General features: G+C 48.2%; 1 protein-coding gene across 1 annotated transcript in view; it reads left to right on the top strand.

Moving 5' to 3' along the window:
- Positions 1–25,539, top strand: part of acap2b (ArfGAP with coiled-coil, ankyrin repeat and PH domains 2b) — a 74,496-nt gene that overhangs the window by 33,420 nt on the left and 15,537 nt on the right. Inside the window, exons 2-5 of the mRNA XM_073050037.1 lie at positions 9,551–9,608; positions 15,370–15,489; positions 17,056–17,109; positions 18,277–18,335. Of these exons, the coding sequence (XP_072906138.1) occupies positions 9,551–9,608; positions 15,370–15,489; positions 17,056–17,109; positions 18,277–18,335 (291 nt within the window). The remainder of the gene's footprint in view (positions 1–9,550; positions 9,609–15,369; positions 15,490–17,055; positions 17,110–18,276; positions 18,336–25,539) is intronic.

Raw genomic sequence — 25,539 nt, forward strand, 5'->3', positions numbered from 1 at the left:
CAGCTGGTTGACAACCTGCTTCAAGCATAGAAAACCATGAGGTGCAACGTGTCACTGAAGGTTCATTTTCTGCATTCCCAGTTAGACAGCTTCCCTGCAAATCCTGGTGCTGTCCGTGACGAGCACGGTGAAAGGTTTCACCAGGACTTTGCCGTCATGGAGAAACGGCATCGGGGCAACTGGAATCCGTCAATGCTGGCTGATTATCGTTGGACACTTAGCGAGAAGCCTCAGACACTGAGTACAAATGAAAATCATCAACTAAACATTTTTAACTTAATAGAACTATTGCTAAACATCAGCATTGTTATGCAATTAAAGGCATTCTATTCAATACAAGTTAATCTTCTTTCTCTCCAAATTCCGATGTGATACAAGTAGTCTGAAATTATATTTGTGTTCCGCTTCAAGCAGTCTATCATTAACTAAAAAGTTCTGAGGAAGCAACACTTCTGAAAAAGATTGTTGTCCAGTGTTATGGCCCAGGTGGATTTCCAGACCAGCTTATCAAAGAAGGCAGCCAGCTATGCAACGTCACAGATTCTTTTCTAGCAGAGACTAGTCTCACTTACAGAGTTTCAAAAGCTTTATTTTGTCACAGGTAGATTGAAACATCAAAACACACAGTGGAACGTGTCGGTTGCATCAACAAGCGACTCAGTGGGAGGATGTTCTGGAATTAGCCCAAAGATGCTGCCATGCTTCCAAGCACCAACGTAGCGTGTCCCCAGTGTACTAACCCTAACCCGCAGGAGTTACTAACCCCTTCTGGAGTGTGGGAGGAACCAGGGGAGACTACATGCAACCCTGTTACAGACAGCGGCGGGGATCGAACCCCGATCGATTTTACACTTTGTGCTGTGAAGCGATGCGCGAACTGTGATGCCCGACAGAGGCGGGGTGTGCCAACAACATGCAGTGGAGGCAGTCTGACTTAAATCACTGACTCTCCCCACCCACTCCACCCATTTGTGGCATTAACCGGGAGCATTGCAGACAAGGGGCCTGAAGCATTATTGATCTACCAATCTCTTTGACCCACTACCGTCAGGAAGGAGGGACAGAAACATCAGGACTAGGCCCACCAGACTGGGTAACAGCTTCTTACCTCAGGCCATGGGACTAATGAATACCCTGCCACCGCTGTTTACAGTTTACCTCTGCTGAGCTTTAATACATGCAATTTGAATTATATATTTACTTACACAGAGTATAATATTTTGTTTTAGGTACTGCATGTGATGTATGTTGTGTGGTCTGGAGGAACATTGTTCCACATGTACAGTCGATAATCTTGAACTATGTTGCAGAAACTCTTTGAATTGTACTTATGAGGGGTATAGATAGGGTAAATGGAAGCAGGGCTTTTTCACTAAGCGTGGGAGAGACTGGAGCTAGAGGTCAAAGGCTAAGGGTGAAAGGTGAAATACTTAGGGGAAAGTTGAGGGTGAACTTCTTCACTCAGAGGGTGGTGAGAGTGTGGAACGAGCCGCCGGTGGAAGAGGTGGACGCGGGTCAATTGTGACATTTCAGAGAAGTTTGGATAAGGATGTGGACAGGAGGTGCGACTCGATGGGACGAAGCAAAGTAACAGTCCAGCACAGACTAGATGGGCTGAAGGCCTGTTTCTGCATTGATTTACTCTATGACTCTATGTGCCTCTATTCCCTAAAGGATTTTAACTGGGGTCTCCTAGTGTTAACACTGTGTAATGTGAGACATTGTGAAATCTTGATGGAGCAGAGAACATTACCACAAAGGAGAGGCCCTTCAGCCCACGATGCTGTACTGACCTTTTAATCTACTCTAAGATCAATCTAACCCTTCCCTCCCACATAGCCCTCCATTTTCTATCATTCATGGCCCTATCTAAGGGTTTCTTAAATGTTCCTAATGTACTTTCCTCTACCACCACCCTGGCAGGGCATTCCACACACCCACCACTCTCTGCGTAAGGAACTTAACGCTGACACCCCTCTATACTTTCCCCCCAAGCACCTTCAAATTATGCCCCCTTGTATTAGCTACTTCTGCCCTGGGGGAAAGTCTGTGGCTGTCCACTTGAACTCTACCTCATCTTGTACACCTCTGTCAAGTCACTTCTCGTCCTCCTTCACTACAGAGAGCAGTGTGCTCAACCTCTCTTCATGAGACATGCTCTCTAATCCAGGCAGCATCCAAGTGAATCTCCTCTACACCCTCTCTAAAGCTTCCACATCCTTCCTACACTGCGGGGTCCGTAGCTGAACACAATAGTTAGATAATTGTTGTCTAACTATGGGTGGTGGGTTGGAGGTACATCTCTACCAAAGGAAGTGTAAGGTGCTCCTTCCCTCTGCCAGCCGTGGGCGAGGTGTGGCACCTGCTTAGCCCCCCGATTAGGGTCACGTGAAACCATGGGAGCGGGTGGTGGATGGTCATATGAGCAGCCGGTGCAGATCACAAGTCCTGGTTATGTGACCACTGACACCAGGCAGACAATCTCTGAAGAGTATTGATAATGGCTGGGGTGACCCGTCTCGTAAAGACACTGCCCAGAAGAAGGCAATGGCAGACCACTTCCGGAACATGTTTGCCCACGCCATGGCACATAATAAATGAATGGTCTTATTGTGGTTTTATAGATCTTCAACATAACCTCGCGGCTCTTGAACTCAATCCCATGACTAGTGAAAGCCAGCACGCCACATGCCTTGTTAGCAACACTATCAGCTTGCACGATATACTGCCAAAAAAAACAATATGTCAATACAAAAGTTGGAAGTCCAGTAAAGTGCACATCGAAGAGCCCAAAACAGATGAGGAGTTGTGGTCGAAGTATCACTACTCCACACCGCCACTGCGCACACTCCCAGGCTGAAAGCAAAGCTCCCTTAACTGCAAATGAGCCCTGTTCCACTAACCCAGACAGGTGACCACTAAAGAATCTCACTGTCTGACATTTCGTTTCATTTCAGATTTCTGCACACGGGGAAGCAGAATTGAAAGGTAGCGAGCGGGGGGCGGGGGGGGGGGGGTCTGTTTTTCCACAGAATCGACTACTTTTGATTCTTTCTCACCTCCTCCCATGAACCAACATGGCGGCTCGGCGAGAGTCTGGCCCTGCTTGCTGCCTGCATCCTATGATGACTGCGCTTTAGGCCCTTACCACACACTCATGGGGCCTTACTAAGCAACAGCTGTGACTACAGGAAACCAGCAGTGCTGGGCTGTTTGATGGCAGCGTGTGATAGAGGTTGGTAGGAAATGAAGGTTACCACAGACAGAGCAACGCAAAGCCAGCACATGCAACACACGACTTTAGTCCCTGACAAGCATATCGATCTAAATCAGATACTAAACCTCCTTCACAGCTTCCTGTGAAGGACCAGAGAGACACTTTCTTTGTCATTACACTCATCGTCTACATTATTAGGCACACCTGCTGACTAGAGCAAAGATCTGAGCAGCCAATCATGTGGCAGCAGCTCAATGCATAAAAACATGCCGACACAGCCAGCAGGTTCAGTTATCGTTCAGAACGGGGAAGAAATGTGACCTAAGTGACTTTGATTGAGGAATGATTGTTAGTGCCAGACAGGGAGGTTTGAGTCTCTCAGAAACTGCAAATCTGCAATTTTCACACACGACAGTCTCCAGAGTTTACAGAGACTGGTGCAAGAAACTGCGAGCAGCAGATCTGTGGGTGAAAATGCCCTGTTAACGAGATTGATCAGAGGAGAATGGCCAGATTGATTCAAGCTGACAGGAAGGCAACAGTAACTCAAATAACCACACGTTACAACAGTGGAGTGCGGAAGAGCATCTCTGAACGCACAACACGTCGGACCTCGAACTGGAGTGGCTACAGCAGCAGAGGACCACACAGAGTTCCACTCCTGTGTCTAATTCAGTGGCCACGAAGTACATTTACATGGATTGAGAATTAGCTGTTGTGTGTGGCTATGACATACAACATAACAAGCAACAATATTCAACAAGTATCAGAGTAACGAACGACATGGAAACATATGTTTTATATAAAAATAATCTGTAGAATATCTGATTGGCTTGAGTCCACAGCTGCCCAGACTGTAGCTGAGAGGCAAATAGAGGGTCAAGTCAGTTTACTGGTACAGCACTGGCTAGATGGGACGAAAAGCCTCTTTCTGTGTCATTCTGTGTGTATGACTCTGTGACTAGAAGTGGTTCTGACTGGCTGGAAACTATTTTCGTTAACGCAAGAAATTCTGCGGATGCTGGAAATCTTGAGACACACACACACACACACACACACACACACACACACACACACACACACACACACACACACACACACGCACTCACACACACGCATGCACACACACACTCACACACACACACACACACACACACACACACACTCACACACACACACACACGCACTCACACACACACACACACACACACACACACACACTCACACACACGCATGCACACACACACTCACACACACACGCACACACACACACACACACACACACACACTCACACACACGCATGCACACACACACTCACACACACACACACACACACACACACACACGCACTCACACACACGCATGCACACACACACTCACACACACACGCACACACACACACACACACACACTCACACACACATGCACACACACACTCACACACACACGCACACGCAGACGCACATGCACACACACACACACACTCTGCAAGTCAGGCAGCATATATGGAAATGAAGAAACAATTCAGGCCAAGACCCTTCCTCAGGACTGTTTTCATTTCCACTTTGACACTGGACGCTGATTAGAATGGGGAGGCATTTTATTTTGTTTGTTTTGAGTTTGAATGTAGCCATTAGTCTGTGAAACAGGATTAAAATTGACAGGAAATGGGAAAGCAGAACTAGCATTTAAAGATCACCTTGAACAGTTTCCTGTCTGCAAGTAATTCACAAGTTGTTGAGCAATATGTGAACATCAGGTTTCAACTGGATTCACCAGAAACATTCACATGGATTAGGAATTTGGTCAGGGTGCGACATGCAACAAGAATCGACAATATTCAATAACTATAAAGAATAAATAACTGTAATTATAGATAATCATTCAGTCATTATGTGCCGTATCACATGACATGGACGATCATGGTCTATCCATGACCATGATTGTTCTTGGCAAATTTTTCTACAGAACTGGTTTGAAAATAGAACATCGAAATTTACAGCATGTTACAGGCCCTTCGGCCCACAATGTTGTGCTGACTGTGTAACCTATTCTAGAGATGCCTAGAAATTCTGTAGCATAAAACCTTCTACTTTTCTAAGCTCCATGAACCTATCTAAGAGGCTCTTATTGTATCCGCCTCCACCACCGTCGCCGGCAGCCCATTCCGCACACCCACCACTCTCTGTGTGAAAAACTTACCCCTGACATTCCTCTGTACCTACTTCCAAGCACCTTAAAACTGCGCCCTCTCGTGCTAGCCATTTCAGCCCTGGGGAAAAGCCTCTGACTATCCACACGATCAATGCCTCTCATCATCTTATACACCTCTATCAGGTCACCTCTCATCCTCCATCACTCCAAGGAGAAAAGGCCGAGTTCACTCAACATATTTTCATAAGGCATGCCCTTCCAGGTAACACCTTGTAAATCTCCTCTGCACTCTCTCTATAGCATCCACATCCTTCCTGTGGTGAGGTGATCAGAACTGAACACAGTACTCCAAGGGGGGTCTGACCAAGGGATTATGTAGCTGTAACATTACTTCCCAGCTCTTGCACTCAATCACAGGGTTGATGAAGGCCAACACACCATACACTTTCTTAACAACACTGTCAACCTGCACAGCAACTTTGACTGTCCTGTCTACATGGACCCCAAGATCTCTCAGATTCTCTACACCGACAAGAGCCTTAGCTTTTTGCCATTGCCTTCTTTGGGGCAGTATCTTTCCAAGACGGGTGACCCCAGCCATTATCAATACTCTTCAGAGACTGTCTGCCTGGTGTCAGGGGTCACATAACCAGGACTTGTGATCTGCACTGACTGCTCGTACCACCATCCACCACCTGCTCCCGTGGCTTCACATGACCCTGATTGAGGTGGGGAGGGGGTTAAGCAGATGCTACACCTTGCCCAAAGGTGACCTGCAGGCTAGCAGAGGAAAGGACCATCTCACACCTCCTTTGGTAGAGACATATCTCGATCCTATCACCTAAAGAATAAAGAATTATATAAAAAATACATTTAGAGATTAAATGCAGATATGGGATAAAATGTGTATAAATACGTTAATACCAGCATGTGTTTACAATGCAATCAGCTTTATACAGCATTTGCAGTGTAGTGACAGGGGTAATAGATAGAGGGGAGTGGTGAGGGTGGGGGCCTAACTAGAATGACTGCCTGGAGGAAGAAACTCTTGAGATGGTGTGAAGTTTTAGTTCCCACAAAGGGCAATCTAATAGACGTCTATAGTTTAGCGACACTGACTGAGAAAGAAGTAAGGTTTATAAAACAATGGTGCACCCTCAGTGCTGACTCTCCCCCCTCAACCCCCATTCCAACGACCCCAATGGAATAGTTCTTCCTCACTGAATCTCCAACAGTGCAGAGCTCCCTCAGATCTCAGTTCAGCCCTGCGACAGTGCCCCCCCCCCACTGTACAGAGTGCGGCATTTTCCATTGCCCCTCCCACAACACGTTTCTCCCTCTACCCTGCTCTTCCTACTTGTAGGGGTCTCTAGCACACTCAAGTGCAGGAATCTCAGAGACTTCGGCAACTCAAACAAAACTACATTTTCATTACAGAAATTAACCACAGATTGAATAAAAGTGGTAAATACAAGGAGAGTTTAACAAGGCCCATTATCACAAATGAGTCGTCTGTAACACAAAAGTTCTGAAAACCCAGTTAGTCAAAGACAAAGAACTAGACACAAAAGGTAAGCAATGCCAGGACCACGCAGACCCATGAGGCTAAACCAAGAAAATACAATCCACGTAATAACTGAAAACAATCTTTTCTTTTTCTTCAAAACAACCCCTGGTTGTGGTGCTTCTTCATTTCTGCCCCTGGTCCGTTCCTCCTCTCCTGAAAGATTTGAAAAGATTTATCTGGCATATGTATAACCAGATATATGGGGAGATGCATCTTTTGCATCGATGACCAACATAGTCCAGGAATATGGTGGGGGCAGCCTGCAAGTATTGCCATGTTTCAAAATTCAGAAGTAAATGTATTATCAAAGTACATATATATTACCATATACAACCCTGAGATTCATTTTCTTGTGGGTATACTCAATAAGTAGATAGAATAATAACCATAACAGAATCAATGAAAGATCACACCAACCTGGGTGTTGGACCAGAGCAGAAAGAAATAATAATAATAATAATAAATAAGCAATAAATATCAAAAACATGAGATGAAGAGTCCTTGAAACGAAGTCTATGGGTTGTGGAAATATTTCAATGATGGGGCAAGTGAAGTTAAGTGAAGCTATCCCTTTTGAGTCAAGAGCCTGAAGGTTGAGGGGTAGTAACTGTTCCAGAACCAGGTGGTGTGAGCCCTGAGGCTCCTGTACCTTCTTCCTGATGGCAGCAGCGAGAAGAGAGTGTGATCTGGGTGGTGGGGGTCCCTGATGATGGGTGCTGCTTTTCTACGGCAACGTTTCATGTAGATGTGCTCAGTGGTGGGGAGTGCTTTCTCTGTGATGCACTGGGCCGTATCCACTACTTTTGTAAGATTTTCTGTTCAAGGGCATTGGTGTTTCCGTATCGTGTTTCTGGCACCAATATAGCATGAAGCTGTATCGCAATATGCCTTTCCTATCCAGGTACTGTCCAAGTGCCGTTTAAATGTTAGGATCACATCTGAGTCCATCATTCCTCTGGTAGCTTGTTTCAATTATCCACAACCCCACACCAAGTGTGGAAAACCTGCCCCTCAGATCCCCTTTAAAATATCTCCTCTCACGTTTAGCCTGTGCCCTCTACATGTTAAAGGTACTTTCAAGGTACTCGTGCTATTTAACATGTGTACATTGTAACATACAGTGAAATACATCGTTTGTGTCAACGACCAACCCCATCCAATGAATGTCACCACCATTCTTCCGGCACCAGCATAGCCTGGCCACAATTTACTAACCCTAACCCACGAGTCTTTGGACTGTGGGAGGAAACTGGAGCAGCCATAGGAAACCACGCAGTCACAGGAGAATGTATAAGCAGCAGCGGGAATTGAGCCCCATAGCTAACCATTACGCTGCCATGCTACCCTAACTGTCCAATTAGCCTCTGCACTGTCCTTTCACTCCTGCAAACTTTTCCCTCTCAAGAACAGTGCTACACTAACTGCCACGTTACTGTGCCTGGAGCCGTACTCCCACGGTGCCCACCCCTCCGACAGCGATGAATTGCTGGTGACTGGGAGAGAGTTTTGTGCAGGGCCCACCTGTTCGTCCTTCAACTCCATGGCAGCCAGCAACACTCTCTCGCCATCAGCAATACCGATATCCGGCCCTGGGGACAGTACTGAGAGCTAGGCTTTACCTTTAGAATAGTTCACCATCATGAGCCGCCTCGTATCATGTGGGTGATTATTGTCTCATGACCATGAATGCTCTTGGCAAATTTCTCTACACAAGAGGTTTGCCATTGCCGTCTTCTGGGCAGTGTCTTTACAAGACAGGTCACCCCAGCCATTATCAACACTCTTCAGAGATTGTCTGCCTGGCGTCAGTGGTCACAGAACCAGGACTTGTGATCTGCACCAGCCGCTCGTACGATCATCCACCACCTGCTCCCGTGGCTTCATGAGCATGATCGGGGGTAAGCAGGTGCTACACCTCGCCCAAGGGTGACCTGCAGGCTGGCGGAGGGAAGGAGCACCTCACACCTCCTTTGTTAGAGACGAATCTCCACCCCACCACCGATAGTCATAGATAGCCATTGTCTAACTGGTTGTATTGTGTCCAGCTATGGACTCCACATGTTCAGAAGGGTGTGGAATCTTTCAAGATTTACCAGGATGCTGCCTGGATTAGAGAGAATGTCCTTACGAGGAAAGGTTGAGCAAACTGGGGCTTTTCCCTTTCAAGCGAAGGAGGACATTATGTGACTTGACAGAGGCGTACGAGATAGTAAGTGGCACCGATATAGTGGGTAGCCAGAGACTCTCCCAGGGCAGAAATGGTTAATTGGTGTGTGCATATTCTTAAGGTATGGGATATCAGAGGTAGGCTTTTTACACAGGGAGTGGAGGGTGCGTAAAACACTCTGCCTGGGGTGCTGGTACATTAGGGGCATTTAAGAGACTCTTCTATAGGTGCATGGATGATAGTTACATAGATGGCAATGTACATGGAAGAGTTAGATTGATCTTGGACTAGGTCATAAGGGTGGTACAATGTTATGGGCCAAAGGGCCTGTGCTGTCCTGTACCTCTCTATGTTCTATGTTATATGTTCTAATTGCCCACTATAATGACATGGATTTGGAAGGAAGGTTGTATCCAGTCTTTGACCTGCCCATTTCTCTTCCAGGGCCTCCATTGAAGGCATTGAGTTGGAGGTGACAGAGCTTGAAGCCAAACTCGAGAAGGTAAGAGTGAGGGGAAGGGGAGAGGTGTCACAGGTTCAGTGGGATTGTCTTCCAGTTCCCACAAATCCTGATTTCCCCTTTTCTGTCCGCAGACAAAAGCCTCTGCCCTGAGGAGGAGGAGGAGGATTGCTTCCTCAATCCCCTGATTAGATTACTTATCGTTTATGCATTGAAACGTACAGTGAAATATCAGCCTGGGCCTGGTGACGGGTGGGGTAATCCATTCAGGTTCAGGAGTAAGGAGACAACTGCTTGGCCACGTCAAGTACTTTTCCATTGCCATTCTGTGGCAGAATCCTCTTCTAACACAAGTTTGAAAACAGTTAATGAGAAGCAAGGGTTGCAGAATCAATGTTACCCAGCTGGAGAGCAACTATGTCAGATCAGAGACCAAATTCATCCAGTTAGAACTCAGAAATATTAGAAAGAAACATGAGGGAAAAATTGAGGGGAACAGCACATAGCTTCTGTATTCTTCAGGTCACCAACACACCGGAGTGATATGGGACAAATAATCGTTTGTTCCCTCTGCAATCAGATTTCTGAACAGTAAGGAGTCCATGGACACTACCTCCCTATTTTGCTCTCTTCTCTTTTTGCATTAATCATTTATGTATTTTTATGTAACAAACTGTTTTTTTTTTAATTTATTGCACAATACTGTTGCTGTAAATCAACAAATTTCACAACCTACGTGTCAGTGATAAACCCTCCTGATTCTGATGTGCAGGGAATTTACAAGAAGCCCAAAAAATACAGGTAGTTACTAAGACGGATTTAATTATCCCAATAAAAATTAGGATAATCGTACTTTGGATGCAGTGAGGGTGCAGACTTTCTGAATTGTGTCCAGGATAACGGTCTAGGGAGTATATTTCTAGTCCAGTAATGAAGGCCGGTGTGCACATGGTTTGGTACACATGTCCAACTCTTTCCCCAGAATCATCTGGGCAATGAGTATCAAATATTACCAGTTACACAGTCGTGGAAAGTTCAGGAAATGGATCTCCATAATATTCTAGAATTAGTAGTAGGCAGCCGTCGGTCCCAGGGGATCGTGGCTTTGCGCCTCTGGTGGACCGTGTCCTCTCCAGGGCGCAAGACTGGGTGGGAAGATTTGAAGAACCGGCTGTTGCCCACGCAGCGGGTTCCCCCTCTCCACATCACTGATGTAGTCCAAGGGAAGGGCAAGCGCCATTACAGCTTGGCACCAGTGTCGTCGCAGAGGTTGCCAGAGTGAAGTTCTGTGATGTTGTGCCATTATTTTAGCCTCTGCCCTCCACTCTGTCCTGTCCCAGCTGGAAAATGGGGTCGCAAATTCCAGACTGCTGTTTATAGATTCCAGTTCAGCGTTCAGCACCATCATACCCCAGAAGCTGGTGGGGAAACTGTCCTCACTGGGTCTCAACACCTTCCCCTGCGACTGGATACTTGACTTCTCGACAGTAAGGCCACAGTCAGCCCTGGTGGGCATCTCATCCCATTATGTTGAGCACTGGTGCCCTAAGGCTCTGTGCTCAGCCCGCTGCTGTTTGCTCTGCTGACTCGTGACTGTGTAGCAGCATCCAGCTCAAATTGTGTCATCAAGTTTGCAGATGACGCAACAGTGGTTGGCTTTATCAAGAACAATGATGAGACAGAGTATCGAGAGGAAGTGGAGCCGCTGGTGGGTTGGTGTGAGAAGAACAACCAAAGCCTGAATGTGGAGAAGACCAAAGAAATCCTTGTGGACTTCAGGAAGGTGCAGACGAACCATGCCCCTCTACGAATACGTGGATCCCCTGTAGAGAGAGTTAATTGCACCAAGTTCCTGAGATTTCACATCATGGATGACCTCACCTGAATATCACCTCCCTGAACAAGAAGGCACAGACGCACCTCCACATCTTAAGAGATTGAGGCAAGCAAGGCTCACACCCACCACTTTAACTGTGTTTTACAGGGGCACCATTCAGAGTGTCCTGACAAGTTGCATCTCCATCTGGTACGGGAGCAGCCGAGCACTGGACTGGAAGTCCCTTCATAGGACTGTGAGAACAGCTGAGAGGATCATAGGGGTCTCCCTACCATCCATCGGAGACATTTATCAGGAGTGCTGCATATTATCCCACCCATCCATCCAGCATCCTTTTTAACTTCCTACCATCAGGCAGGAGACACCAATGCATAAAAGCAAGAATGGTGAGGGTGGTAAACTGCCTCTTCTCTCCGGCCATTAGACTTCTGAATTCCGGCCGCATTGTATCACTGATTAATCTGTTCCGTGCCTTCCAATATTTAAAATGTATGCATTTTAGTTTGTTATTTATGTGTGATTCATCTGTAGATTTTATCTGTGCCTTCATAAGCTATCGTGTGTTATGTGTACCAGTGTACTTTACATGCTGGTTTGGAGAAACATTGTCTCATTTCCATATACATTATTTGGTTATATACGTGTATGTAGGTAAAATGACAATTAACTTGACTTGACCCACTCTAAGATCAAGGCATCCCAACTCCTGCATTTAATACTCTAATTCTATACTGCATTCAATACTCAACACTGCATCCCAACTCCTGCATTTGACACTTCACCTGTGAGTCAGCTGGTGTGGTATACTGCGTCCGGTGCGCCCGGTGTGGCCTTTTATATATTGGTGAGACCATTTCACTGAACACCTACGCTCAGTCCGCCAGAGAAAGCAGGATCTCCCTGTGGCCACACATTTTAATTCCACATCCCATTTCCATTCTGATATGTCTATCCATGGCCGCCTCTACTGTCAAGATGAAGCCACACTCAGGTTGGAGGAACAACACCTTATATACCGGCTGGGTAGCCTCCAACCTGATGGCATGAACATTGACTTCTCTAACTTCTGTTAATGCCCCTCCTCCCCTTCTTACCCCATCCCTGATATATTTAGTTGTTTGTTTTTCTCTCTCTCTCTCTCTCTCTCTCTGCCCATCACCCTGCCTGTTCTCCATCTCCCTCTGGTGCTATCCCCTCCCCCTTTCTTTCTCCCGAGGCCTCCCGTCCCATGATCCTTTCCCTTCTCCAGCTCTGTATCACTTTCGCCAATCACCTTTCCAGCTCTTAGCTTCATCCCACCCCCTCCGGTCTTCTCCTATCATTTCGCATTTCACCCTCCCCCCACTACTTTCAAATCTCTTACTATCTTTCCTTTCAGTTAGTCCTGACGAAGGGTCTCGGCCTGAAATGTCAACAGCGCTTCTCCCTATAGATGCTGCCTGGCCTGCTGTGTTCCACCAGCATTTTGTGTGTGATGTCCTGCGTTTAATACTCTAATACTCTAATAGATGAAGGCCAATATGCAATAAGGTCTTTTTATGACCCTATCTACCTAGAATCTGTATTCAGAGATCCCTCTATTCTACCCCACTCCTCATTGCCCTACCAGTCACTGTGTATAGGCTAATTTATACTTGTGTGTCGCATCGACGCCGTAGGTAATGCATACCCTACGCCGTACCCTACGCTGTAGGGTGATGTGCACCTCTCCAGAAAAGTTACTCACGCATCGTTGTGATGCAGACTGCAACAACTGTGATTGGTCCATTTGGTAGCATCGCATTTCCTCCTACACATTTCCGGTTGCTTCTATCTCTGCCATGTCTGTAGGCTATGCGTACACCGATGTGAAATAGATGAACCAAATCACCAAATCTACCTGCCGACATGTGAAAATGTTTGAAATGCATTTCCTCGTCCATGTCTCTCAGGAAGAAACTCAACACAGTGGCATAGAAACCCCACCGCCAACTAGCATTTTGGCGCATGCTCGCTACTGCGTAGAGCGACACAGAAGTAAAAATCAGGGTTACGGCCTAGGCTGCGGCATAGCCTGTACACACAAGTATAAATCAGCCTTAAGACCCTGGCTGGTTCTCCCAAAGTGCAACACCTCACACTTGTCTGCATTGAATTGCATCCGCCATTTTTCAGCCCATTTCTCCGGCTCGTTCAGATCCTGCTGCGAGCTTTGATAACCTTCCTTGCTGTCTACTACGGCCACAGTCTTGGTGTCATCCTGGTCTCACTGCATACGGGCATGAATGCCTCATTTACATGGCAGTTGCAAATGGACTGCTCCACACTCATCAATAAGCCTCTCTACCTCCTGTCATACAACCTTGGCCTGATATTAAGTGGTCAGCAAAGGTACGACCTCGGCTGGTCCCGAGCCACAACCTGCCATGAAATAAGGAAGAATACGTAACTTGCTTCCTTTGCCCCGCTAATGTTTCGGCATTCCAATGGTTCCGTTTATTATCAGAAAATGTATTCGGTATACAACCTAAAATCCTTACTCCTCACAGACATCCACAAAACAGAAGAAAAACCCCCAAAGAATGAATGACAGGAAAAAACCTTAAAATCCCAAAGACCCCCCTCCCCCTCCCATACTCAAGCAGCGGGAAAGCTTCGACCCTCCTCCTACCCCCACTTGGTGTAACAGGAAGCATCGGTGCCCACCACCCACCATGCAAGCAATAGCAAAGCCCCAAAAAGAGACCATGATCTGCTGTCCAACAAAAAAGCAGCTCAGCATGCCGCAAGCTCTCCGTCTCACTCACGAGAGAGAGAGAGAGAGCACGATTGCTCGAGTGAAAGGGCCTCCAACAGCTGCTCCCGCTGTCTCAATGTTCCAGTCTCCCTTGGGGTGACACCGGAGAGGTATTGGTCATCCGTAGGGCCACCCGAGGCTACACCATGAAGGCACACATCTTCCAGAGGCAGCCTAGCTCCTGGAGATATCGAACGTGGCCGGTCGGCGAGCTCCAGGAGCGGAGCAGGAACCCACCGCGTGAAGAACAGTAGTTTGAGCGCGGCTGTAGATCAGGGACTCTGACAGAACCCCAGCCACCTTGAAAAGGGAAAAGAGACACTAAAGAGAGGAATTTAAGTTGTTCTGCAGATGAGAAATTGCCATTTAATGGGACTTGTTATCACAATAAACTCTCAACTCAGAACAGATACGTGGCTCCTACAGTGTGCCTCTAACCAATGTGGGTCTTTTACCATGATGCCAAGTAACTAGGCATTTACCAGAGCTCCAAAACACTACATACGGTCAAATACTGCATTGATGTTGCGAGTAATTGTTAGGTATACGGGGGGGTGGGGAGCAGGAGTGACAATGAAGCAGTTGGAGTAAACGTCATAGTAGCCATGACACCTGCAGGGTAATTTGCGAGTGACAAACCAGGCCCACCGAGACAAAAACATGTGCGTTCTAAAAGAGAAAGCCTCCGTCACGTAGGAGGCCCAAGTGATTTAATGCGTGATTGATTGGCCACCTGCGCACGTGCCACATTCTCACAGGTACAGGAATAAATTTCAGCTCACCTTTGGAATTCGGTGCTACACACACAAAGTGCTGGTCTGGCAGCATCTGTCGAGGGGATATATAGTCTACGTTGGCCAGCATTTTGCACGTGTTGCTCTGGATTTCCAACATCTGTAGAATCTCTTCTGTTTTGGAATACAACTCTGGGTTTGGGTCAACTTGTAAAGTCTTTTTATGCTAAGTATAAATAAGTCAGTAGATATCAGAAGAAGTCTTCCAATTCAATAAGCTCATTTGGGTTAGAGAAGGGGGTTGCAATCGGCTCTGTGGTTTCTCCCATCGGTCCATCAGCATCCAGATGTGTCTCCGACTTGCCACCGAGCCTTCGATTCAGGGAAGCACCGGGTACAGATTGCTGCTGCTAGCCACCCTGAGGGATGTGATCGGTGTGTGGCCTCTTGTTTCAGCTGGTGAAGTTATGCAATGCCATGTTGGAGGCCGGCCGGACATACAGCACCAACACCAAGCAGTTTGTGAATGGTATCCGTGACCTGGCAATTCACTGCAAGGGGGACGAGATGATGAGTGTGAGTACCCGTGGCGTATGAGTCATCCCATCCCAGTAACCACACACCCTTCCTTCCTCCGGTGTGTGTGTGTGTGTGTGTGTGTGTGTGTGTGTGTGTGTGTGTGTGTGTGTGTGTGTGTGTGTGTGTGTGTGTGTGTGTGTGTGTGTGTGTGTGTGTGTGTGTGTGTGTGTGTGTGTGCCTGTTCCTCTCCCATTGTCAGTATTTTCTGCCTGATATTGTGACTCAGCTACTCACTTGAAATTCTCTTTGGGTTCAGACTTTGGGCTCACAGTGTCCTTCATCAGATAATGAAGACAGGGCAGGGTGCAAGGGACAAGTGCAGTCGAAGAAAGCATAGATCGTTCCCCATGTAACTCCTGAGGAGGTGACTAAATGTAGGGTTGGAATTCTCCATTGCTGGCCTCTCAGCTCCACCACTGGACTAATCCCATTTTCTTGTCATCTCTGAATTAGAGGTTCCCAACCTGCCATGGAGCCTTACCATTAACCGAGGGGTTGGTGGATCCCAGGCTGGGAACTCCTGCCTGTAGTCTGAGTGGCAATGAGTTTAACCCTTCTTTTGTGGAGGTTTCAGAGAACTAGTCTCCCTCAGTGTTTCAGAGGCTACAGCACACGATATCCTCTCTCTTCCTGAGGGTGCCAGGCCCCTCTCCCCTGCCTCACCCTTACAGTGAGAGAGCCTCTGCAGGTAATTCATTCACGTGGGGAGCTCAGACTAACTTCAGTAATCTAACCATTGACCACACCTTTCCTACTTGCCCCTAAGGGGTGGGAGGGGTAGTACTTCAATCATCTAACCTCTGACCTGTCCCTCCATACTTGCCCCTAAGGGGTGGGAGAGGCAGTACTTCAATTATCTAACCACTGACCTGCCCCTCCATCCTTGCCCCTAAGGGGTGAGAGGGGCAGTACTTCAATAATTTAACCACTGACCTGCCCCTCCATACTTGCCGGTGAGAGGGGCAACACTTCAATAATCTAACCACTGACCTGCCCCTCCATACTTGCCCCTAAGGAGTGAGAGGGGCAACACTTCAATAATCTAACCACTGCTGACCGTATCTGATGGGTCAGCAGCAACTACTCGGTGGAGATAGAGAAACTACCACACCTCATCGCTCATTATTAGCATTTGAAAGTTCAAAGTAAATTTATTATCAAAGTACATAGGCTTTCACAGTAGAACATAAAAATACAATAAAATCAATGAAATCCACACAAAAGAAAGATGGGCCAATGTGCATAGGAAGACAAACTGTGCCAATATAAAGATAAAATCAAATAATGATAACAAATAAATACATGAATAATAAATAAATTTGAGAACTTGAGTTGTAGAGTCCTTGAAAGCAAATCCATAGTTTATGGGATCAGTTCAGTGTTGATGTGAGTGAAGTTGTCCACGCTGGTTCAGGAGCCTGACGGTTGCAGGTTAATAACTGTTCCTGGACCTGGTGGTGAGAGTTATGAAGCTCCTGTACCTCCTGCCCAATGGCAGCAGTGGGAAGATGGTGGGAGTCCTGGATGGCATTTCTTTACAGCTGTGACTCTTTGTTCACACAGGGGTGCCTGGAAAAGTTTTCCTCCAGTTTGAATGATATGATTGAGTACCAGACGGTGAGTATTTGTGCGGGGCTGAGGGCTTCTCAAGGTTGTATAATGTTGCAGATAGAATCCTGGGCTATCCAGAGGGCTGTTAAACAAAGTACATTAGAACTGTTCAAAGTTCTGTCAACAAGAATGGTGAATCCATCCGTATGAAACGCCCTGGTTGAGATTTCTACTGCTATGCTCTATGTATTTCACTTCAGCAGCTTTTTGCAAAAGCAGTTTGTCCAGTTGGTAGAATGTTTTAGTTTCGGCTAGAGATAATATGCCATGTTGTTCAGCTTAGGAATGTTGTGTCAGCCAATCAGGACGGTGGGATCAGGAGTAAGTTCTGGAGAAGGCGGGGCGGAGAGAGACTGGTGACGGACCCTAGTCTGGTTCTCGGGTGTTTTGGTGGAGAGGATAGGAGGGAAGATGGCTGAGAATGCCACGGGAAGGAGCGGCCCTGTTGCACGGTGCTTTGTGCAGGTGAATGTCTCCATGGAGTAAGGACCAATATTCCTGAGAGAGAGCCCGATCTCAAGCTAAGTTCAGAATGCAGTATGCTGGGTCCAGCGTGTCAGTAAAGACATCTCCAGCTTGAGCTCCAACTGGACGTGCACATCTGGACTGGCTTAACTGGATTGGGTCTTTTAATATATTTTTTTTTTCTTTTCACTTTCCTACTAACTGTTTGATAAAGCTGAAATTTGTAATTTTACTTTCTTTATAATTTGACGTGGTGTACAATCTGTTATTTCTTGCCGACTGATAACTGTGTATGAGCAGTATTTACAAAGCATTCTCTCAAATCAGGCTTTCTTTAATCGGAACCTCACAACGCTCCTGTTTGGCTGAACCCCAAATCATTCCGACCCTAGATGTGCATTGTTTATGAAAGGTGGCCTTCTCGCCACTGAGTCACATGGCTGTTGGCAGAGCCGGGTAACGAGCCAAGTTTCCTTACAAGCTCAGGTGAAGGGGCTACACGTAGAAGAGCAGAAACTGGGATGCTAAGGGAATTGTGGGATATGAGGTTAACGTGAGAGCCTGGTGCAGAGATTGTGATGTTACTGAATGGTTGAGTGGCTAAGGGAATGAATGGTCAGCTTCTATCTCCTGTGTTGAATCGCAGAGATTCAAGCTTCTGCCTCACCGCAGCGTGCTTTGTCTAACTCCGCCTCTTGTGTGTTACAGACGCTCATCGATGTGACCCAGAAGTCAGTCAAGCAACATCTATATAACTTCATCAAGGAGTGAGTATTGTGTCGGTACAGGTGATGTCCTGTTCAAATACTGTCGGTGCAACTCTGTCTCCCAATGTACATCGGAGTCTGTGTATACGGATACACGGTTAGGTGTTTTGCACAGCGAGTGGCAGGTGCGTGGAATGGCACGCGCTGAGGGGCAGATACATTAGGGACATTTACGACACTCTTCGGTAAGCATATGGTTGCGGGAGGGAAGGGTTCGGTTGCTCTTGGGGTAGGTGAAGAGGTCAGCTAAAGGCCTGTACCCTGCTTTACTGTTCCACTTTCAGTCTATGCTCACTGACCCTGAGTGTCCTCAGCCCCAGAGAATGTTCTTTGTAGCATTGGTGCACACTAATTAACTCTTGACTTCATGATAGAAAAATGGGCTACTTAGGAGGGAAGGGTCAGATTGCTCTTAGAGTCATAGAAGCACACACAGAGGCACACTCTTTGGCCCATCTAGTCCATGATGAGCCATTTAAACTGACTACTCCCATCGACCAAAGCCCTCAACACCCCTACCATCCACATACTGATCCAAACTTCTCTTAAATGTTGAAATCGAACTCACATGCACCATTTGTGCTGGCAGCTCATCCCACACTCTCACCACCCTCTGAGTGAAGAAGTTTCCCCTCATGTTCCTCTTAAACCTTTCACCTTTCACCCTTAATCCATGACCTCTGGTTGTAGTCCCACCCAAACTCAGTGGAAAAAGCCTGCTTGCATTTACCCTGTCTATACCCCTCATAATTTTGTACACCTCTTTCAGATCTCTCCTCAGTCTTCTACTGAATAAAATCCTAACCTATTCAGCCTTTCATTGTATCCAGTCCCAGCAACATACTTGTAAATTTTCTCTGCATTCTTTCAACCTTATTTACATCTCTCCTGTAGGTAGGTGGCCAAAACTGCCCACAATACTCCAGATTAGGCATCACCAATGGTTAGTACAATTTCAACATAACATCCCGGTAGGTTAAAAAGTCAGCACGAGATTGTGGGCCGAAGGGCTGTACCATTTTATGTTCTGTGTTCTATTGTACTTCTGAATCAATCACTTTCTCTGTGCTTCTGTCTTCATCTGTATTCACATGTCACTCACCCATTTCTGAGGTCAGAAAGTTTCTGCTGACATTTTTGGTCAGGACTTACACTCAGCATCCACTTTATTAGATACACCTGCTCACCTGCTAATCAGCAGCTCAATGCATAAAGACATTCAGACAGTCAAGAGATTCAGTTGTTGTTCAGCCACAAACATCAGAATGGGGGAAGAGATGTGATCCCAGTGACTATGACCATTGGTGCCAGATGGGGTGGTTTGAGAATCTGGTAAACTGCTGATCTCCTGGGACTTTCATGTACAACGGTCTCTAGACTTTACAGAGAATGGTGTGAAAAACAAAAACCATTCTCTTAGCAGCAGCTCTGTGGGTGAAAAGGCCTCATTAATGAGAGAGGTCAGAGGAGAATGGCCAGACTGGTTCGAGCTGACAAGAAGGCAACAATAGCTCAAATAACCACACATTACAGCAGTGATGTCCAGAGGAGCATCTCTGAACACACAACACATTGAACATTGAAATGGATGGGCTACAGCAGCAGAAGACCAGGAAGATGCAGTCACTGTCCATGTTATTAGGTACAGGATGTAAGTGACCACGGAGTGTATGTTGTCCACCCCTAACTACCATTGAGAAGATGCTCGTGAAACTGCAGCTGCCCACATTGTCTAGATGGTCCCCTCGTACCATGGTTTTGGTTTTGGTTTTGGTCACATGCACTGTGATACAGTGAGAAGCTTGTCTTGCATCAGATCAGATCATTACACAGGGCACTGAGCTTGGACAAGAATGCAGAATAAAGCGTGACAGCTGCAGAGAGAGTGCAGTGTAGGTAAACGATATAGTGCAAGATCATAATGAGGTAGATCGTGAGGCCAAGGGTGCATCTTACCATACACAAGGTCCATTCAGGAGTCTGCTACCACTGGGATAGGAGCTGTCCTTGAGCCTGGTGGGAGGTGCTTTCAGGCTTTTGTATCATCTACCCGATTGATGGGGTGGTGTAGAGAGAATGTCCAGGGAGGTAAGGGTCTTTGATTCTGTTGGCGGCTTTTCTGAGGCAGCGCGAAGTGTAGACAGAGTCCATGGAGAGGAGACTGGTTTCTGTGATGTACTGAGCTGTGTCCATATCTATCTTTCTATTGAGTGATCTATTTATTTATTTACCTGTCTATTGATCGATCTATTTATTTATCTATCTGTCTATTGAGTGATCTATTTATTTATCTTTCTATTGATTGATCTATTTATTTGTCTATCTATTGATCGATCTATTTATTTGTCTATCTATTGATTGATCTATTTATCTATTGATCTATCTACTTGTCTATTGATTGATTGATTGACTGACAATATAGCCTTTCGGCCCTTTGAGCTGCGCTGCCCAGCAACCCTACCCTAATTATAAGACAATTTACAATGACCAATTAACCTACCAACTGGTACATCTTTGGACTGTGGGAGGAAGCACGCGCGGTCACGAGGAGAAGGTACAGCCAGCAGCAGGAACTGAACTCGGGTTACTGGTGCTGTACAGCATTGTGCTAACCACTACACTACGGTGCTGCCTAGTTTCTTGCAGCCTGGGTCAGAGCAGTTGCCATGCTGAGCCTTCATGCATCCGGACAGAATGTCTTCCATGGTTATTAGTAAAAATTGATAAGGGTTGATAGGGACAGTCTTTCGTCTCCTGAGGAAGAATAGAGACTTTGGTGAGCCCTCTTGACTGTGATATACACGAGGTTGGACTAGGGCAGGTGATTGGTGATGTTCACTCTGAAGAACTTGAAACCCTCGCCCCTCTCATCCCCGACACAGGAGAATGTGCACCACCCTTCTTCCTGAAGTCAATCACCAGCATCTTTGGTGACATCGAGGGAAAGGTTGTTGCCAAAACACCATGTGATGGGATTCCTGTATTGACGCTCAACAATGATGTCATTATATTTCCAGAACAAGATGGTGTGTAATCTGTAGGTGTCAGTTTTCCCACATACTTTACTGCTGTTGATGTTGTTGACCGGTCGCAGGTCAGAGCAGCCTAATCTTGTGGTTTACAGACTGTGACCATCAGGAGGATTGGGGGATGGCTCACCAGAACTGATTTTGTTTGTGGCTGAACCTCACACCAAAGGGAGGCGGTGGCTGCCCCCTGTGTAACCTGTTAGCTGCTGTTCCAACAAATACCAGCTTTAAATCAAACTTCAATTTATTATCAAAGTACGTATGTGTCACTATATACAACCCTGAGATTCAGTTTACCATTTTACCATAAATTCATAAAATATAGGAGCAGAATCAGGCCACCGATTCTGCTCTACCATTTCATCTTGGCTGATCCAGTTCCTCTCAGGCCAATCTCCTGCCTCCCCCCCCCCCCCCCCATATCCCATCAAGTCCTGGATTAAAACGTGATGAGGGTCTGGGGTTGAACAGGCCTGGCAAATCCCAAACTGGACATCAGTTAGCAGGTGACTAATTAATTAGTTCAGCACAACATTGCAGGCCGAATGGCCTGTTCCTGTGCTATGTTCTATGTTAATGGCCTGTAAGTGTTGCCTGGTGGATTCAGTCTCAAGGACATCTTCTACCCCGCTGTTATCAGACTCTTGAATGGATCTCTTGTATAGTAAGATCGATTCTTGCCCTCACAATCTACCTTGTTATGATCTTGAACTTGTAGTAGTTGTTACACTTCACCCTGCATTGTTATTGCTTTATTTCAGCTATGTGCACTGCGGAATGATTTGATCTGTATAAATAGTATACAAGCAAGCATCTTACTGCAATAATAGCAGCGAGTTCAAGTTTAATTATCATTCCACCATACATGAATACAGCCAAACAAAACTGTGTACCTCTAGGGCCAAGGAGCAAAACATATAGCAGCAACACACAGCACAAATGGTTATGGTTTCAGTAAAACATAGAGTCACAAAGAGAAAAGAAAACATATAGCCCAAATCCCTAAGTTTTCCTGGTCCAGCTTGTCCTTCCCCTGAGCGAACACTGAAGAGCAGCACCAAGCGAATACTGGAGAGCAGCACCGAGCGAGCACTGGAGAGCAGCACCGAGCGAGCACTGGAGAGCAGCACTGAGCAAGCACTGGAGAGCAGCACCGAGCGAGCACTGGAGAGCAGCACCAAGCGAGCACTGGAAAGCAGCACCGAGCGAGCACTGGAAAGCAGCACCGAGCGAGCACTGGAAAGCAGCACTGAGCGAGCACTGGAGAGCAGCACCGAGCGAGCACTGGAAAGCAGCACCGAGCGAGCACTGGAAAGCAGCACCGAGCGAGCATTGGAAAGCAGCACAGAGCGAGCATTGGAAAGCAGCACCGAGCGAGCATTGGAGAGCAGCACCGAGCAAGCACTGGAGAGCAGCACCGAGCGAGCATTGGAAAGCAGCACCGAGCGAGCACTGGAGAGCAGCACCAAGCGAGCACTGGAGAGCAGCACCGAGCAAGCACTGGAGAGCAGCACCGAGCGAGCACTGGAAAGCAGCACTGAGCATTGGAAAGCAGCACTGAGCCCTGGAGAGCAGCACCGAGCAAGCACTGGAGAGCAGCACCGAGCGAGCATTGGAAAGCAGCACCGAGCAAGCACTGGAAAGCAGCACCGAGCAAGCATTGGAAAGCAGCACTGAGCGAGCATTGGAGAGCAGCACCGAGCAAGCACTGGAGAGCAGCACCGAGCGAGCACTGGAAAGCAGCACTGAGCCCTGGAGAGCAGCACCGAGCGAGCATTGGAAAGCAGCACTGAGCCCTGGAGAGCAGCACCGAGCAAGCACTGGAGAGCAGCACCGAGCGAGCACTGGAGAGCAGCACCGAGCAAGCATTGGAGAGCAGCACCGAGCGAGCACTGGAAAGCAGCACTGAGCGAGCATTGGAAAGCAGCACTGAGCCCTGGAGAGCAGCACCGAGCGAGCATTGGAAAGCAGCACTGAGCCCTGGAGAGCAGCACCGAGCAAGCATTGGAGAGCAGCACCGAGCGAGCATTGGAAAGCAGCACTGAGCCCTGGAGAGCAGCACCGAGCAAGCACTGGAGAGCAGCACCGAGCGAGCATTGGAGAGCAGCACCGAGCGAGCATTGGAGAGCAGCACCGAGCGAGCATTGGAAAGCAGCACAGAGCCCTGGAGAGCAGCATCGAGCGAGCATTGGAGAGCAGCACTGAGCGAGCACTGGAGAGCAGCACCGAGCGAGCATTGGAAAGCAGCACAGAGCGAGCATTGGAAAGCAGCACAGAGCGAGCATTGGAAAGCAGCACCGAGCGAGCACTGGAGAGCAGCACCAAGCGAGCACTGGAGAGCAGCACCAAGCGAGCACTGGAGAGCAGCACTGAGTAAGCACTGGAGAGCAGCACCGAGCGAGCACTGGAAAGCAGCATCGAGCGAGCATTGGAAAGCAGCACTGAGCCCTGGAGAGCAGCACCGAGCGAGCATTGGAAAGCAACATCGAGCGAGCATTGGAAAGCAGCACTGAGCCCTGGAGAGCAGCACTGAGCAAACACTGGACAGCAGCACCGAGCGAGCATTGGAAAGCAGCACCGAGCAAGCACTGGAGAGCAGCACTGAGCCCTGGAGAGCAGCACCGAGCACTGGAGAGCAGCACTGAGCCCTGGAGAGCAGCATCGAGCGAGCATTGGAGAGCAGCACCGAGCGAGCACTGGAAAGCAGCACCGAGCGAGCATTGGAGAGCAGCACCGAGCAAGCACTGGAGAGCAGCATCGAGCGAGCACTGGAAAGCAGCACTGAGCCCTGGAGAGCAGCACCGAGCGAGCATTGGAAAGCAGCACTGAGCCCTGGAGAGCAGCACCGAGCAAGCACTGGAGAGCAGCACCGAGCGAGCACTGGAGTGCAGCACCGAGCAAGCACTGGAGAGCAGCACCGAGCGAGCACTGGAGTGCAGCACCGAGCAAGCATTGGAGAGCAGCACCGAGCGAGCACTGGAAAGCAGCACTGAGCGAGCATTGGAAAGCAGCACTGAGCAAACACTGGAGAGCAGCACCGAGCGAGCATTGGAAAGCAGCACCGAGCGAGCACTGGAGAGCAGCACCAAGCGAGCACTGGAGAGCAGCACCAAGCGAGCACTGGAGAGCAGCACTGAGCAAGCACTGGAGAGCAGCACCGAGCGAGCACTGGAGAGCAGCACCAAGCGAGCACTGGAGAGCAGCACTGAGCAAGCACTGGAGAGCAGCACCGAGCGAGCACTGGAGAGCAGCACCAAGCGAGCACTGGAGAGCAGCACTGAGCAAGCACTGGAGAGCAGCACCGAGCGAGCACTGGAGAGCAGCACCAAGCGAGCACTGGAGAGCAGCACTGAGCAAGCACTGGAGAGCAGCACCGAGCGAGCACTGGAGAGCAGCACCAAGCGAGCACTGGAAAGCAGCATCGAGCGAGCACTGGAGAGCAGCACCGAGCGAGCATTGGAAAGCAGCACCAAGCGAGCACTGGAGAGCAGCACCAAGCGAGCACTGGAGAGCAGCACTGAGCAAGCACTGGAGAGCAGCACCGAGCGAGCACTGGAGAGCAGCATCGAGCGAGCACTGGAGAGCAGCACCGAGCGAGCACTGGAGAGCAGCATCGAGCGAGCACTGGAGAGCAGCACCGAGCGAGCATTGGAAAGCAGCACTGAGCCCTGGAGAGCAGCATCGAGCAAGCATTGGAGAGCAGCACCGAGCGAGAACTGGAAATCAGCACCGAGCGAGCACTGGAAAGCAGCACCGAGCGAGCATTGGAAAGCAGCACCGAGCGAGCATTGGAGAGCAGCACCGAGCGAGCATTGGAGAGCAGCACCGAGCAAGCACTGGAAAGCAGCACCGAGCGAGCATTGGAGAGCAGCACCGAGCGAGCATTGGAAAGCAGCACCGAGCCCTGGAGAGCAGCACCGAGCGAGCATTGGAAAGCAGCACCGAGCGAGCATTGGAGAGCAGCACCGAGCGAGCACTGGAGAGCAGCACCGAGCGAGCACTGGAGAGCTGCACTGAGCGAGCACTGGAGAGCAGCACCGAGCGAGCATTGGAGAGCTGCACTGAGCGAGCACTGGAGAGCAGCACTGAGCCCTGGAGAGCAGCACCGAGCGAGCACTGGAAAGCAGCACCGAGCGAGCACTGGAGAGCAGCACTGAGTAAGCACCAGAGAGCTG

Source organism: Hemitrygon akajei, chromosome 6 (genome assembly GCF_048418815.1).
Source record: "Hemitrygon akajei chromosome 6, sHemAka1.3, whole genome shotgun sequence".
Lineage (NCBI taxonomy): Eukaryota > Metazoa > Chordata > Chondrichthyes > Myliobatiformes > Dasyatidae > Hemitrygon > Hemitrygon akajei.